This window comes from Condylura cristata, unplaced genomic scaffold, assembly GCF_000260355.1.
Source record: "Condylura cristata isolate star-nosed mole 26May11 unplaced genomic scaffold, ConCri1.0 scaffold00038, whole genome shotgun sequence".
Lineage (NCBI taxonomy): Eukaryota > Metazoa > Chordata > Mammalia > Eulipotyphla > Talpidae > Condylura > Condylura cristata.
The window spans coordinates 8,771,678-8,785,193 of NW_004567139.1; the positions used below are offsets into that span (position 1 = coordinate 8,771,678).

General features: G+C 67.1%; 1 protein-coding gene across 1 annotated transcript in view; it reads right to left on the reverse strand.

Moving 5' to 3' along the window:
* Nucleotides 1-666: 666 nt before the first annotated feature.
* The window catches only part of QRICH2 (glutamine rich 2), an 18,504-nt gene continuing 5,654 nt past the window's right edge, over nt 667-13,516 (reverse strand). The window contains exons 8-26 of the mRNA XM_012733001.1: nt 12,297-13,502; nt 11,885-12,083; nt 11,464-11,593; nt 10,421-11,292; nt 9,804-9,889; nt 9,385-9,479; nt 8,947-9,061; nt 5,739-5,993; nt 5,002-5,124; nt 4,854-4,928; nt 4,533-4,697; nt 4,299-4,420; nt 3,899-3,964; nt 3,676-3,777; nt 3,280-3,483; nt 2,923-3,064; nt 2,630-2,717; nt 1,885-2,010; nt 667-860 (exon numbers count right to left, since the gene is read on the reverse strand). Coding sequence (XP_012588455.1) covers nt 667-860; nt 1,885-2,010; nt 2,630-2,717; nt 2,923-3,064; nt 3,280-3,483; nt 3,676-3,777; nt 3,899-3,964; nt 4,299-4,420; nt 4,533-4,697; nt 4,854-4,928; nt 5,002-5,124; nt 5,739-5,993; nt 8,947-9,061; nt 9,385-9,479; nt 9,804-9,889; nt 10,421-11,292; nt 11,464-11,593; nt 11,885-12,083; nt 12,297-13,502 — 4,365 coding nt within the window. The remainder of the gene's footprint in view (nt 861-1,884; nt 2,011-2,629; nt 2,718-2,922; nt 3,065-3,279; nt 3,484-3,675; nt 3,778-3,898; nt 3,965-4,298; nt 4,421-4,532; nt 4,698-4,853; nt 4,929-5,001; nt 5,125-5,738; nt 5,994-8,946; nt 9,062-9,384; nt 9,480-9,803; nt 9,890-10,420; nt 11,293-11,463; nt 11,594-11,884; nt 12,084-12,296; nt 13,503-13,516) is intronic.

The following is a 13,516-nucleotide window of genomic DNA, read 5'->3' on the forward strand; positions in this document are numbered from 1 at the left end:
GGGAACGTGGCCCCTGGCCCTGCCTGGGCGCTGGGGAGGCCAGACACAGGTGTCCTTGCCCGGCGCCTCCCTGCCAGCGGGTGAGCCCAGGCCAGGGACACTGAGCAGGCCACCTCTGACATTTCAGCGGGTGAGAGAAAGGGGAGCCCGCGCAGCTGTGGGGGCGAGGCGGGGCTGGCGTGGCTTGCCTCCGGAGGAGAAGAGGCACCCTGGGGCCCCCGCCGCTGCACCCCGCCCCCGCCAGAGCACCCAGCGCTTCACGTGGAGATGAATGGGGGCTCAGCAGATGGGATAAGGGGGAAGCACCCACCCTCGCCCCAGGTGGCCGCTGGCGGCCTCGCCCGGGAGCCAAGCCGGGACCTGTGTCCTCTGTCCCAGGACGCAGCTCGAGGCCCTGTGCTTCAGTCTGGCCCGAGCACCCCGAGGCCAGAGCTGGTCTCCCCAGACCGGGAGGCAGCGCCAACCATTAGGTGGGAGCGGGCCCCACGGCGGGCTCGGGGCCTGGGCCTGGGCCTGGCCTGGGCCACCTCCTCCTCCACTGGGTGGAGCCCAGCTCCGAAGCCCAGCACCCTCTGGGGGCCGCCGGCAGGCCTGGCCCCAGAGCCCCTCCTGACCCCGAGCTGGGACCAGAAAGGCCTCGCGGCGAGCTGCTTCCTGAATGTTTATTCATAGCTCTGCTCGTCCGCGGCTGGGACCGTGGTCCCGGGTGGGCTCCGCGAGCCCCTCCCCGGGGGGCACGTCCATGTGCAGCCCCTCTGGCAGGCTCCCCAGCTCGCTGGGGCTGGACTGGCCGGCTGTGTTGAGCTGGGAGAGGCGGCCCTCGGAGGACAGGGGTCTGTCTTTGCGCTGGCTGGAAGGAGCTGCGAGAGGGGAGGGCTGAGCTGGCTCCGCCTCGCCCCGGCCCAGCAGCCAGAGTGGGGCTGGTCAGAGCTGAGCGGGGCGCCGAGCCCCCCTGCCTGCAGGAGGGGAAGCCCCTCACGCCACCGCCACGGGGGGGGGGGGCCTCCCTCGGGGACGCTGCTGGCGCAGGCCCGCGCAGTCCCCACGCACTGCGAGTGTCTGCCCTGGCCGCCCCCTCCTGCTTCTCAGTCACCGGGCGGGAGTGGCGCGGCCCACCGAGGCCGGCAGGACACGAGCGCCCGAGGGCACGGCCCGGGGAGGGTCACGGGCGACGCCTACCCGCCACTGAAAGCTCTTCTCGCGGGCCCCTGGTTACCAGCCCCGGCAGCGGGCTCTGAACTCAGCTCCAGCTGTGTGACCCCGGGCAAATACCTTGGCCTCTCTGGGCCCCGGGTGCCTCAGCGGCAGCGAGCTCAGCCCCTGCCTCTCGGCGTCGGCCCGAGGACAGCAGCTGGCGTGTCCGTGTCAGGGCCCCGCCACAGAGGAGAGGCGCCATGACCTCCACCAGCTGGGCTTGTCCCCCCTCGCCCAGGCTCTCGCGAGTGCTGGAACTGGGGTACAGAGGCTCGAGGGGTGGGGCCACCGCAGTGTTACTGGCCGGCAGCTCCCCGCCAGAGCAGGGGCGCGACTAACCCAGCACCCGAGGGTCACGTGGGGGAGGGCCGGGCTGCTGAGCCTCGCTGGGAAGTGGCCCTCTCTGGCCCCCACACGTGGCTGGGTCTGGGGGACCCGCGGCGCCCTGACTGCGGTCAGGATTCAGTTCCGGGGGGTGGGAGCAGATGAGGGAGTCGGGCTCCCCAAGCCGCCCTCACCCCCACCCCACCCGGCACGTGGGGCCCCAGGGCCGACAGCAGGAGCAGGCGCGGGCCAGGCCGGACCGGGGTTGGGGCCGCCCTGTGCCCACCCTGAGACGTCCGGCCTCCACCCGGCCTCCACCCGGCCTCCACCCGCCCCGGCCCGCCCCTCCTCCAGCCCCGCCGGTACCTGAGCTGCTCCCGGGCAGCATCTGTGCGCTCTGGGGCCGCGAGGGCAGCTGGCTGTGCTCCCGGGGCGGCTGCTGGCGCTGCAGGGGCAGCCGGGACAGCTTGGCCTTCTTGGGCATCCCTGCGGCTGGCGGGGACCACAGGGTGAGGTCAGCTCGAGAGGCCAAGGCGGGAGGGGCAGGGGGCCTGGAGCGGGACAGAGGGGGCTCGCCGCCAGCCCCGGGGGGGCCTCCGCCATCTCAACTCAGGGGTGGGCCCTGAGCAGCGCTCCGGTCACCCGTCGTCCACCCGTCCACCCTCCCGCCTCAGCTGCGCGAGGCCCTGCGCACGCGGCCCCGGCCAGGGCCTGGCGAGTGCCGCCGGGTTTGCGGTTCCCAGGGGAGGGTGCGGCATGCCCCAGGCACGGCGAGCCGGCGGCAGGCGTTCAGGGAAGCCCGGGGGACCCGCCGCAGGGCCTTGGAGGACGGGGTTCTGGGGGGGGGGGCCCGGGTCAGGGGGCCCTGGCCAGGAGAGGATGGGAGGTGGCGGAGGCAGCAGGCAGGCCGGGGCGTCTGAGCCGAGGCCAGTGAGAGGGGCCGGACGCCCCAGCCGGGACTGGGGTCTCCTCCACCTGCCGGTGCCGCGGGGGGCTCTTGGGGACCCGAGTGTCTGGAACTAGAAGAGGAAGGGGCCAGGCCTGCAGGAGGCAGAGGGGCCTGTGGGACCTGTGCAGGAAGCGGGGGGCCCCTCGGCGCCCCGGTACTCACCGTCCTTGCCCAGGACGCCCGGCAGCCGTGTAGCCATCCGTCCCTTGTAGATATGTCCGTCCAGGCCCAAGATGTCCACCTCGTCGTGCTGCGGGGGTGCCGGGCTGTTACCTGGGCGCCCAGAGCTGGCTTTCCCCCTCCCCCTCCCCCACCAGGGTCCGACCGTCCCCCCAACTCCCTGGTGCAGCCAGAGCGGCAGCCGGGTCCTCAAGCCCAGGGGCCGGTGGCCACCAGTGGTTTCTCCAGACCACTTGAGAAGTGGGGCCGCATCGGAGCCCCCCGTGGGCCCCCACCTTCATGGCGATCTGGATCTCCTCGATGGGGCACAGGCCCTGGGGCAGGTGCTGCAGGCGGCTGCGGCGGTAGGGGTAGGTGAGCGTGTGGCTGCCCCCGCAGCGCCGGGGCACCGTGGAGTAGGTATAGTCCGAGGTGTCCCTGCGCAGGACAGAGGGGTCACCCCAGCAGGGGGCACGGGGCACCCGCTGCTGGGGGCCGGCCCAGGGCAGCCAGCTCTGCGGGATCGGGGGGCCTGGGAGCGGGGGCGGGTGAGGACGGCACCCCGCCCCGCTGGGCACCGGTGCGCATGCGCCCCACATTCCCGCAGCCTGAGGGGTTGGGGGCGCCCGCCAGGGCCCGTCTGCTCCTCCTACCGCTTGTAGCAGGGGGAGCCGAGGCACTGGGCCTGCAGCAGCTCACGGATCATCTGGCTGCTGGCCTTGACCGAGCCCCCGAAGTGGACCTGCACCTTCTCGATGTCCATCAGCATCTTGGAGTGCATGGTGCGGAGGCGCCCCACGCTGCGCTCCACCTGGCCCAGGTCGCCCCGGCCGAAGGGGCCGCCCAGCTTCAGGGAGCTGCACGAGGGGGACACCGGCGTGAGGGGGCGGGGCCGAGCCACGGGCGCAGACCCTGGGCCGCACCCGAGTCGCCCGCCTTAAGCAGGAGGCAGGAGCCCTGTCCACAGCTCGCAGGCCGAGGGCAGGCCCAGGGGAAGGCCCAGCGCTGGGCGGGCAGGGCGGGGCGGCCCGGGCCTGTGCTGCCCCTACCTGCGGCCCTGCTGCCGGATCTGCTCCAGCTCGAAGACGGTGTAGGGGCGGGTGGAGCGGTGGCCGGGCAGGCCCGGGCCCACGGGCGTCATGGGGATGATCCTGGCGAGGGCAGAGGGAGGGCCCGCGAGGGCGGGGTGAGCCGCCGGGCGGCCAGGGAGGGCCGCGGCCTCGGAGGCAGGAGGCTGTGGAGGAGCGCGGGGTGCCCCACGCCGCCACTCACTGTCCAGTCACCGGCGTCTCCAGCGGACGGTCACAGGAGAGGCAGTGGAAGTGGACCAGCAGCTGCCTGGTGGAAGGGCGTGGCGAGGGTGAGCGCACCCCAGGGTCTGAGCGGAGACCCCCGGGGGCCAGCGGGCTGGGCCGCGGGCTGGGCCCGGGGCTCGGCTCTCCGGCCCCGAGGCCAGGCCAGCCTGCTCCTGGACACTCGGGCACACTCCAAAGCCCACCTGGCTGAGCTCGAAGCCCAACGGCAGGTTCCTAAGGGCCCTGGGCCGGGTGGGGACCGCGTGGGCCTCGGGCGCCCCCTGGCGGCCATGAGCGGAAACGCGGCGCTCGAGCCCGGCCGGGCGCCCCAGGACGGCCGGGACCGGCCAGCGCAGCCATCAGCGGGGCAGCCGCACCTCCGCATGGCGGCGGCCTCGTCCGCCTGGTAGAGCGGGGAGCGCTCTTTGAGCTGCTGCCGCAGGGACTTCCAGCGGTCCTCCAGCAGCTGCTTCACCGGGTCCAGCTCCAGGCGGTCCAGCTGCGGGTGGGAGGCGGCGGGGACAGGCGCTCTGAGAAGGCCACCGGACGCCAGTGCCCGCCCGCACAAGGTGGCGCTGCCCCAGCCGGGGCCGGGGGGGCCTGCTGCCCACCTTGCTGTCCATTTCCAGCAGGAGCTTGTCCACCATCTTCTGCCAGTCCTGCTCCTGCCCGCTCATCTTGGCCACCAGCTCCTGCATCATGTGGTTCAGCTGCTCTGTGGTGGCGTCAAACTGGACGCGGCTCACCTTGGCTGCCAGGGCGCTCTTGTCGGCTTTCTGCCGAGGGGGAGAGGCGGCGGCCCCGGTGGGCGAGCGCCAGGGAGGGACCCCGCTCCCCTGTCACCCCAGGGCGACTGGGAGCCCCCCGCCCCTTCACTTCCGGCTGGCAGACGCGGGTCAGCGCGACCCCAGCGGCCCTGGCCCGGCCCTCACCACGCCGATCTCCATGTCCAGGTGCTCCCTGTTGGCCTTTTCCTTCTGCAGCTTCTCTATGCCCTGGTACAGCACCTGCAGGGAGCGGGGCTGAGCACAGGGAGGGCGGGGCAGGGGGGCGCCGCCCGCCCGCCGCGCCCCGCCTCACGTCGATGTCCTTCTGCTTCTGGCGGTGGTCCTCGATGAGGCTGCTGGTGGTGATGTTGAGCTTCTCGCAGTCGCCCTGCACCTGCAGGATGGCGCTCTGGACGTGGCCCAGCAGCTCTTCATCCTGAGCGAGAGGGAAGGGGGCTCCCCGAAGCCGCTGGCGGCACTGGGGTGGGCCCCTCGGGAGCCGAGCCGGCGCTCAAGCAGCCGCTGGCGCAGAGCCATCTTCAGACCCGGTTCCGGCTCTGGGAGACCCCACCGCTCCCGCCGACAGCGGGGAGGGCTCACCGCCCCTCGGTCCACCCACCAGGAGGCCCCGGCCACCTCCCGAGGCTCCGGAGGCTGTCGGGGTGCCGCAGCGAGGCCGCCGGCCCTGAGTTCCCTGCTTCAGGCTGAGACTGAGCCCCAGACCCCAGCCCCGGGCGGCGCCTCCTGCCCCCGCCGACTGCCCGTCCGTCAGCGGCGATCGGGAGGGCCTGAGACGCCTAAAGGGGCCTTCGGACTCCGGCGCAAGCTGCGCCCGCACCCTAGACACCCGCCGGCACGGGTCCTCCGTGGCGGCCCGGAGCCCGCTCTGCCACGCCCTGGCCTGACGCGCCTGCGGGACGGGGCCTCTGCGTCGCTGCGGGGGTCCACGCGGGGCCTGGACGCTCTCCCCGCCCTCGGGACGCACTCAGCTGGCTGCCCCTGGGCTCGGCCCCCGCGGGCCTGTGGCTGCGCCAGCGGGCCGGGGCTCACCTGGCCCTGCAGCTTGGCCTTCTTGGAGGGCCGGGAGGCCGCCAGGCTGCTGACCATGTCCTGCAGCTGCTCGTAGCGCTGCACCAGCAGGCTGACCTGGTGGCCCAGGTCCAGGCTGCAGGCCGGGCAGGCGGCCTTGGGGTTGACCTCGCCCGGAGACTGGGCTATCAGGGTCTTCTGCGGAACCATGCTCATGGACAGCAGCGTGGAGGAGGAGGCCAGCATGTTCTCAATGATCGTCCGGAGCTTGTCCAGCTGGGAGCGGCGAGAAGGCAGGCGAGGCGGTGAGCGCACCCTGGCCACGTGCCGCCCACGCAGGCAGTGCGGGCTGCGGGTGGCCACCCCGGCCCCTCATCGCAAGGCCCGTAGGAGCCGCCGGCCTGGCGCTGACCCAGGCGCAGCGTTCTGGGGAGGGAGTGTGCGGTCACTCCTCCAGCTCAGGGCCACAGGGGGCTGGCCATGGCCCTCTGCAGGTGCTGCCCCGCGCGCTGGCGCCCCGGGGCGTGAGGGGCTGGCCCAGGCTCCGTTCCCACTTAGCATGAAAGTGACCGGCCAGGCCAGGCGCAGACCCCTCCCGCTGCCCTGGGGTCTCCAGAGGCCACGCCCCCATAAGGATGGGCTCAGGGACCCCGTGCTGGGCCCGGCCACAGGGAGGGGCGGTACCCATGCCAGAGCGCACCCAGGGACTGTCAGCCCAGCTCCTCTGGCCAGCTGGCCTGCGGCTGGTGCCCGGGAGCCTGACTTCTCAAGTGTCCAGAAGAGTCTGCCCCAGGGCCCAGAACAGAGGACGATGAACTAGTTCTCTCTAGGAGAGAGAGGCCAGCAGAGACTTGAGGAAGGCGGCCAGGGGGAGCAGCAGCCTGAGGACGGAGGAGGTCGGGGCGCTGGAAGGGGGCTGGACAGCAGGGGAGGCCTGCCCGGTGGGGAGCAGCATCTCTGGAGGTGCGGGAGGCCGGGAGGGCGCTTTGGAGGGGCAGGTGCGGCTGCTCAGGCCACAGCACAGCCGGCCTGGGCTGGCAGGGCTGCAGCGCCGCTGCCCGGCCACCCTGGGGGTAATCCAGAGTGTGGCCTCTTGCATGACGAGGCTGCTGACCGGAGCCACTGTGGCCTGAGACCTCTAACTGACCCTTCCTGTGCACTCAGGATGCTTCCTGGCCCTCCTCACTGGGACTATTCTGGGGTGATAAGGACAGTGTCACTCTAGAGTAAAAGTGGACGTGATCAAGAAGACAAGCCCAGTGAGAAGATGGTAAAGAATTTGAACAGTGGGCCCTCCCTGGGGGCGCAGCGGGTTACAGCACAGCACTGAGAAGCTAAAGCCGCTTCCGCATGAGTTCGATTCCCGCCCGCCCTGGAGGTGACCCACAGGGAGCGGCAGACCTCTCCTGACCCGCCCGCTGCTCCCCTTGACAGTGGACTTCATCGATCTGCCTGTTCTGCTCCCCGCTCTGTCTCTGGGGAGCTCTGCAAATGCTTAAACAGAGGTATCACTTCACCCGGTCATTCCACACACAGGCCAATGGCCACACGAAATGGCTCTACACCGAGCATTGTATACCAGGGTTCACAGCGATGCTTTTCATAATGTCCAAGTGGCAGAAACAACCTAAATGTCCTTGTACTAATGAATGGGTAAGTTAGTGGTGGTATGACTACACGTGGAATATTACTTGGCCATAAAAAGGCAAACTCCATGCAACTATAGATAGCACCCCAAAAAACATGTGAAGAGGGAAAACCAGATACAAAAGGCCACATTCTGTGTGACTCCATGGATGTGAAGATCATAGAACAGATGAGTTCACAGAAACAGAAAGTAGATGCATGTGTGTCAGAGGCGTGAAGAGAAGTACCTGGGGCTTCTTTTGGGGAAATGAAACACTCTGGAAATCCATCATAGTGATGGCTACACAACTTTGTAATTGCACTTAGAACTACCCTGTGTGCTTGTGGAGGTTGAGTTTTAGGGTATATGGAATTTTTAAAAGATGGGGGAAAGCATGTTTATTGCTGCCTTATTTACAGTAGGAAAGACATGGAATCAACCCAAACACCCAAAAGTGGATGACCGGAGTAAAAAGATGTGGTCCATTGACATAATGGAATATTACTCAGCAATCAAAAAGATAAACTCATGCCTTTGCAGCAGCATGGATGGAGCTGGAAGGGATCATGCTTCGTGAAATAAGCCAGAAAGAAAAGGAAAAACACCGGATGGTCTCACTCATAGCAGGAGCGTAAAGGACCAGGGGGAAAATAATAATAAAAATGAACAACTATAGGCCTTCCCTGGTGGCGCAGCGGGTTAAAGCACTGCACTGAGAAGCTGGAGCCACTTCCGCATGAGTTTGATTCCCGCCTGCCCCGGAGGTGACCACAGGGCGCGGCAGACCTCTCCTGACCCGCTCGCTGCTCCCCTCAGCAGTGTACTTCGTCAATCTGCCTGTTCTGCTCCCCACTCTGTCTCTGGTGAAGCCTCTCACCGGCCCTGAGCCTCTGGCCTGTACCCCAGTTCTGTATGTACAAATAAATAAATCTTTAAAAAAAAAAAATGAACAACTATAGGCCTTCCCTGGTGGCGCAGCGGGTTAAAGCACTGCACTGAGAAGCTGGAGCCACTTCCGCATGAGTTCGATTCCCGCCTGCCCCGGAGGTGACCACAGGGCGCGGCAGACCTCTCCTGACCCGCTCGCTGCTCCCCTCAGCAGTGGACTTCCTCGATCTGCCTGTTCTGCTCCCCGCTCTGTCTCTGGGGAAGCCTCTCACCGCCCCTGAGCCTCTGGCCTGTACCCCAGTTCTGTACGCACAAATAACCTTTAAATAAAAAATGGGGGGTGCACGGAACTATAGTGCTGGCACAGGGTGATCTAGTGATGGGAAGCCCCTGGGGATGACAACTGAGGTGGGCACCAAATGATGGAAAATTAAATTATTATATTAAATAAGTAAATAAACAAAGATGGGGAGCCTTTACGGCAGACAGTACCCAGAGAGGCACCTTCCTCTTGCCACAGGGACATACCTGCTGGCGCACCTGTGGCCCCAGGGCCAGCTTTGGACCAGGGGACTGAACCCTAGGTACCACCTTCCCCAAAACACCTTGCGGGGAACCTGGGCAGCGTTCAGAGGCAGGGCAGCCCCCAAATCCACGGCCAGCTCTGAGCAGGAAGAGCCCAGTCCCTGCGGCCAAGGAGCCCGGAGTCCTCACCTGGCCCTGCAGGTAGAGTGAGGCTTCAGACACGGAGTTTTCCATGGTGGCCTTGCCCCGCTCTTGACTCTCCCTCAGCTCCGCCAGTTCCTTCTCGATGTCAGACACGGTGAGTCTGTGTGGACAGCGGTCAGCCTGGCCCCCCAGCCCAGGCCCAGGGCCCACGGGTGCCATCAGGGACGGGGGGAGAATGTCCCACCTCCTGGGAGTCCCAGGCCTGACCTGTCCTGCCAGGGTGCCCTGGGCGCTGGCCGAGAGGCTGGAGGGTTGAGGCCCAGCCCGGCTGAGCTAACAAACTCTCCTCCGACTCAACGGAATGAGCCCGGGGCGGCCCCCAGCGCCTGCACTAGACGAGGGGCCCCGAGGCAGAGGCCAGCGGTGGGTTCTGACACCCGCGGGCTGGAGCCCGTGATGGCAGCACTGGCTGGGGTGCTTTACCTGAGGAGGCCCAGCTGCAAGCTCAGCTGGTCAGGCTTCAGCTCCTTTCCTCTTTCTAGGTCTCCGCTCTCCAGAATCTTCTCAATCCTCTCCAGCTACCCGCCCCATGGGAGAGGAGGGTGGCACACTGGAGTTGTCAGCTGGCTAAGAGCCTCTGAGCGCCCCCCTCCCTATCCAGCCGCTTCCTGCCGCCCTGGTGGCCACCACCCTCGTCTCTGACCCTGCTCGGGCCAGGGGTTTGAGGGCAACGGGCGAGCCAGCACCCTCCAGGGACGGGCACGGCGCGCCTTAGGTCAGACGCGGCCGCGAGGCCCCGAGGGGCTGGCGTGGCCCACCTCCGTGACCCGGCGAGAGGGCGCCCACCCGGAGGGCAAGGAAAGGGGGTGCCCAGGCAGAGCGGCAGCCGCCTCCGGACCTACTTTGGCTCTTTCCTGCCGGAGGTCTTTGGTCAGGCTCTTCAAGGACTTCAGCTGCTCCTGCAGGTCCGAGGGCATCGTCTTCTGGACTGAGGAGCGAAGCCAGAGCGCATGTTCGGAGTAACTTGGGGCCCGACGCCCGCCCCACCGTGAGAGGACCCGAGAAGGACCTGTTCATCGCTGTGTTGCCTCTCTGGGGACCCGGGAGAGGGGCGAAGGTGGGGCCAGGGGCCCCCACAAAAAGTTCCCCCAGAGCCTAATAACCCAAAGGACCTTGGGAACACTGACCCACAATCCCACCCAGCGCTAAAGCCCGGTGGTGACCAGGCAAAGGTCAAGTTAGTTCTTCAGCATTATGTCTCGCCACCCCCAGCCGCCAGCGCTGCTGTTCCCAGCATCTCCCCCTTCTCCCCAGCTGGTGCCCCGAGTCTGACCACGGAGTCGGAGCCTGCTTCTGTCCCCAACCCCCCACTGCAGGTTCAATTCTCTCCTCAGGACCCCGAAGACGACAGGGGAGCCCAGAGTGGCCCAGACACGCTCTCCCGGGGCCCAGAAAGCCCAGGCAAGGGAGGCCGCGCCCCTGACGCCGGACACAGGCGCTGCCCGCACCCGGCACCCACCCATGGAGGCCAGGACGAGCTGGATCTTCTCGAGGTCCGTGAGGTGGGCCTGCTCCTCGTCCAGATCCTTTATGCTCTCCTTCAGCTCCGTGTACAGGCTGACAAGCTCTCCCATCAGGCGAAACGTTTCCACCGCAAAGGGGAAGTTTGGAGTCAGTTTCTCCAGCGAATCGTGCCTGTCGCCCTGAATGACGCCGCCTTCCGATGAGACTCGCTGGACATAGTCCGGGGGGACAGCTTGGCCCGGAGCCGTCGGCACAGAGATGTCAAGCTGGCTCGGCTCCAAGCCCAGCTGGGTGAACTTATCCACACTGAGGGGCTGCTGGGACTCCAGGGTGGCGTATTCCTGGCTAGGCCCGTCCACGTGCGGGGTGGCCTGGTCAGGCCGATCCGGACCGGGTGATCCCAGAGGCTGCTGACCTGGGTGCGTGGCCACCACGTGCGTGCGTGATGGTGGCCGGACGGCGCCAGGGCGCACCAAGCCCTTTCGGCGCACACCCCGGGGGGGCAAGCCCTGACTGGCCAGGGCTGCTGGTGGCTGGCCGTGCTGAGCGCTGCCAGGGGGTTCCACACCGTACTGATACTGGTGCGGTAGCACGGAGCTTCGAGAGTCTGCGTGGAAGGCTGGAAAGCCACGAGAGTCTGTGTCTGGCAGTATGAAGCCTCGTGGATCTACTCCAGGTTGAAACAAGCCGTACTGGTCAGCCCCGGGCGGGATAAACCCATGTGGATAGGCCCCGGCCGGGACAAGGCCCCGAGGGTAGGCCCCGGCCGGGACAAGGCCCCGAGGGTAGGCCCCGGCCGGGACAAGGCCCCGAGGGTAGGCCCCGGCCGGGACAAGGCCCCGAGGGTAGGCCCCGGCCGGGACAAAGCTGTGGGGATAGGCACCAGGGTAGCCCAGACCAGGTGGGTATGCACCAGATCTGACCATGCCAGGTTGAAGAAAGTCACGTGACTTTGCATCGGGCGGTAACAAACCAGGCTGCCACACTGCAGGCTGACCTGCGCCAGGCTGACCTGCGCCAGGCTGCTCTGAAACAGGCGGACCCGCACCTGGCTGACCCGCACCAGGCTGACCCACACCAGGCTGACCCACACCAGGCTGACCCACACCGGGCTGACCCGCACCGGGCTGACCCACACCGGGCTGACCCGCACCGGGCTGACCCGCACCTGGCTGACCCGCACCGGGCTGACCCACACCGGGCTGACCTGCACCAGGCTGCACTGAACTACCCTCATCTGTGCCAGGCTGACCTGCGCCAGGCTGCACCGAACCACCCTCATCTGCGCCAGGCTGCACAGAGCCAGGTCCAAGCTGATACATTCTAGGTTGGACCAAAGCGTGCGGATACATTTCAGGGTGCAGGAAGTCAGGGTAGGCTGCCCACGGCTGCGGCACACCTGGCATATACATCCCAGGTGGGACCACGCCTTGCTGACCTGCATCAGGGGGCATCAGACCTCGCTGATACATTCCAGGTTGCGCAAATCCTTGCTGACCTACTCCAGGTTGGCCCAAGCCATGCTGGTCCATTCCAAGCTGGGCCGGACCACTCTCGTCCACCCCAGACTGCACTGAACTTTGCTCATCCATTCTAGGTTGGACCAAAAGAGGGTGATACATTCGCGGTATCACCAAGCTGGGCTGACCCGTGTAAGGCTGTGCCAAACGAGGTTGGTAAGCACCAGGTTGCAGCAAACTACGCTGACCTGCTCCAGTCGAGCTAGGCTGACCTATACCAGGCTGGGCCATGCCAGGCTGGAACAAACCAGGCTGTACTATGCCACGCTGACCCATGGCAGGCTGACCTCTTCTAGGCTGGACCACACCAGGCTGACCCATGCCAGGTTGATCCATGCCAGGTGGACTCACTCCAGGTTCACCTACGCCAGGCTGGACCAGGCCAGGTTGACCCATGCCAGGTTGACCCATGCCAGGCTGCACCAGGCCAGGAGGGGCCATGCCAGGCTGGACCAGACCAGGCTGACCCATGCCAGGCGGGACCACACCAGGCTGGACCAGACCAGGTTGACCCATGCCAGGTGGGGCCATGCCAGGTTGACCTACGCCAGGCTGGACCAGGCCAGGTTGACCCATGCCAGGCAGGGCCACACCAGGCTGACCCATGCCAGGAGGGGCCACACCAGGCTGGACCAGACCACGGTGACCCATGCCAGGCGGGGCCAGGCCAGATTGACCCATGCCAGGCTGGACCAGGCCAGGTTGACCCATGCCAGGCGGGGCCACACCAGGCTGGACCAGACCAGGTTGACCCATACCAGGTTGACCCATGCCAGGCGGGGCCACGGCAGGTTGATCCACGCCAGGTGGGGCCACGCCAGGCTGACCCATGCCAGGTTGACCCATGCCAGGTTGACCCACACCAGGTGGGGCCACACCAGGTTGACCCATGCCAGGTTGACCCATGCCAGGCAGGGCCATGCCAGGCTGGACCAGACCAGGTTGACCCATGCCAAGTTGACCCATGCCCAGCGGGGCCACGCCAGGCTGGACCAGACCAGGTTGACCCATGTCAAGTTGACTCATGCCCGGCAGGGCCACACCAGGCTGACCCACGCCAGGTTGACCCACACCAGGCTGGACCAGACCAGGCTGACCCACACCAGGTTGACCCATGCCAGGTGGGGCCACACCAGGTTGACCCATGCCAGGCTGGACCAGACCAGGCTGACCCATGCCCGGCTGACCCACTCCAGGCTGGACCAGGCCAGGTTGACCCACCCCAAGTTGACCCACACCAGGCAGGGCCATGCCAGACTGGACCAGGCCAGGTTGACCGACACCGGGCAAGGCCACGCCGGGCAGGGCAACACCAGGTTGGCTCACACCAGACTGGCCCACATCAGGCTGACCCACTCCTGACTGGACCACATCAGGCGGACCCATGCTGGACTGGACCATGCCAGGTTGACCCACACCGAACTGGATGATGCCAGGCTGGCCAGCTTCTGGCTGGACCACACCAGTCTGATCCACACTGGGCTGGACCATGCCAGGCTGGGTCATGCCAGGTTGACCCACACCAAACTGGATGATGCCAGGCTGGCCAGCTTCTGGCTGGACCACACCAG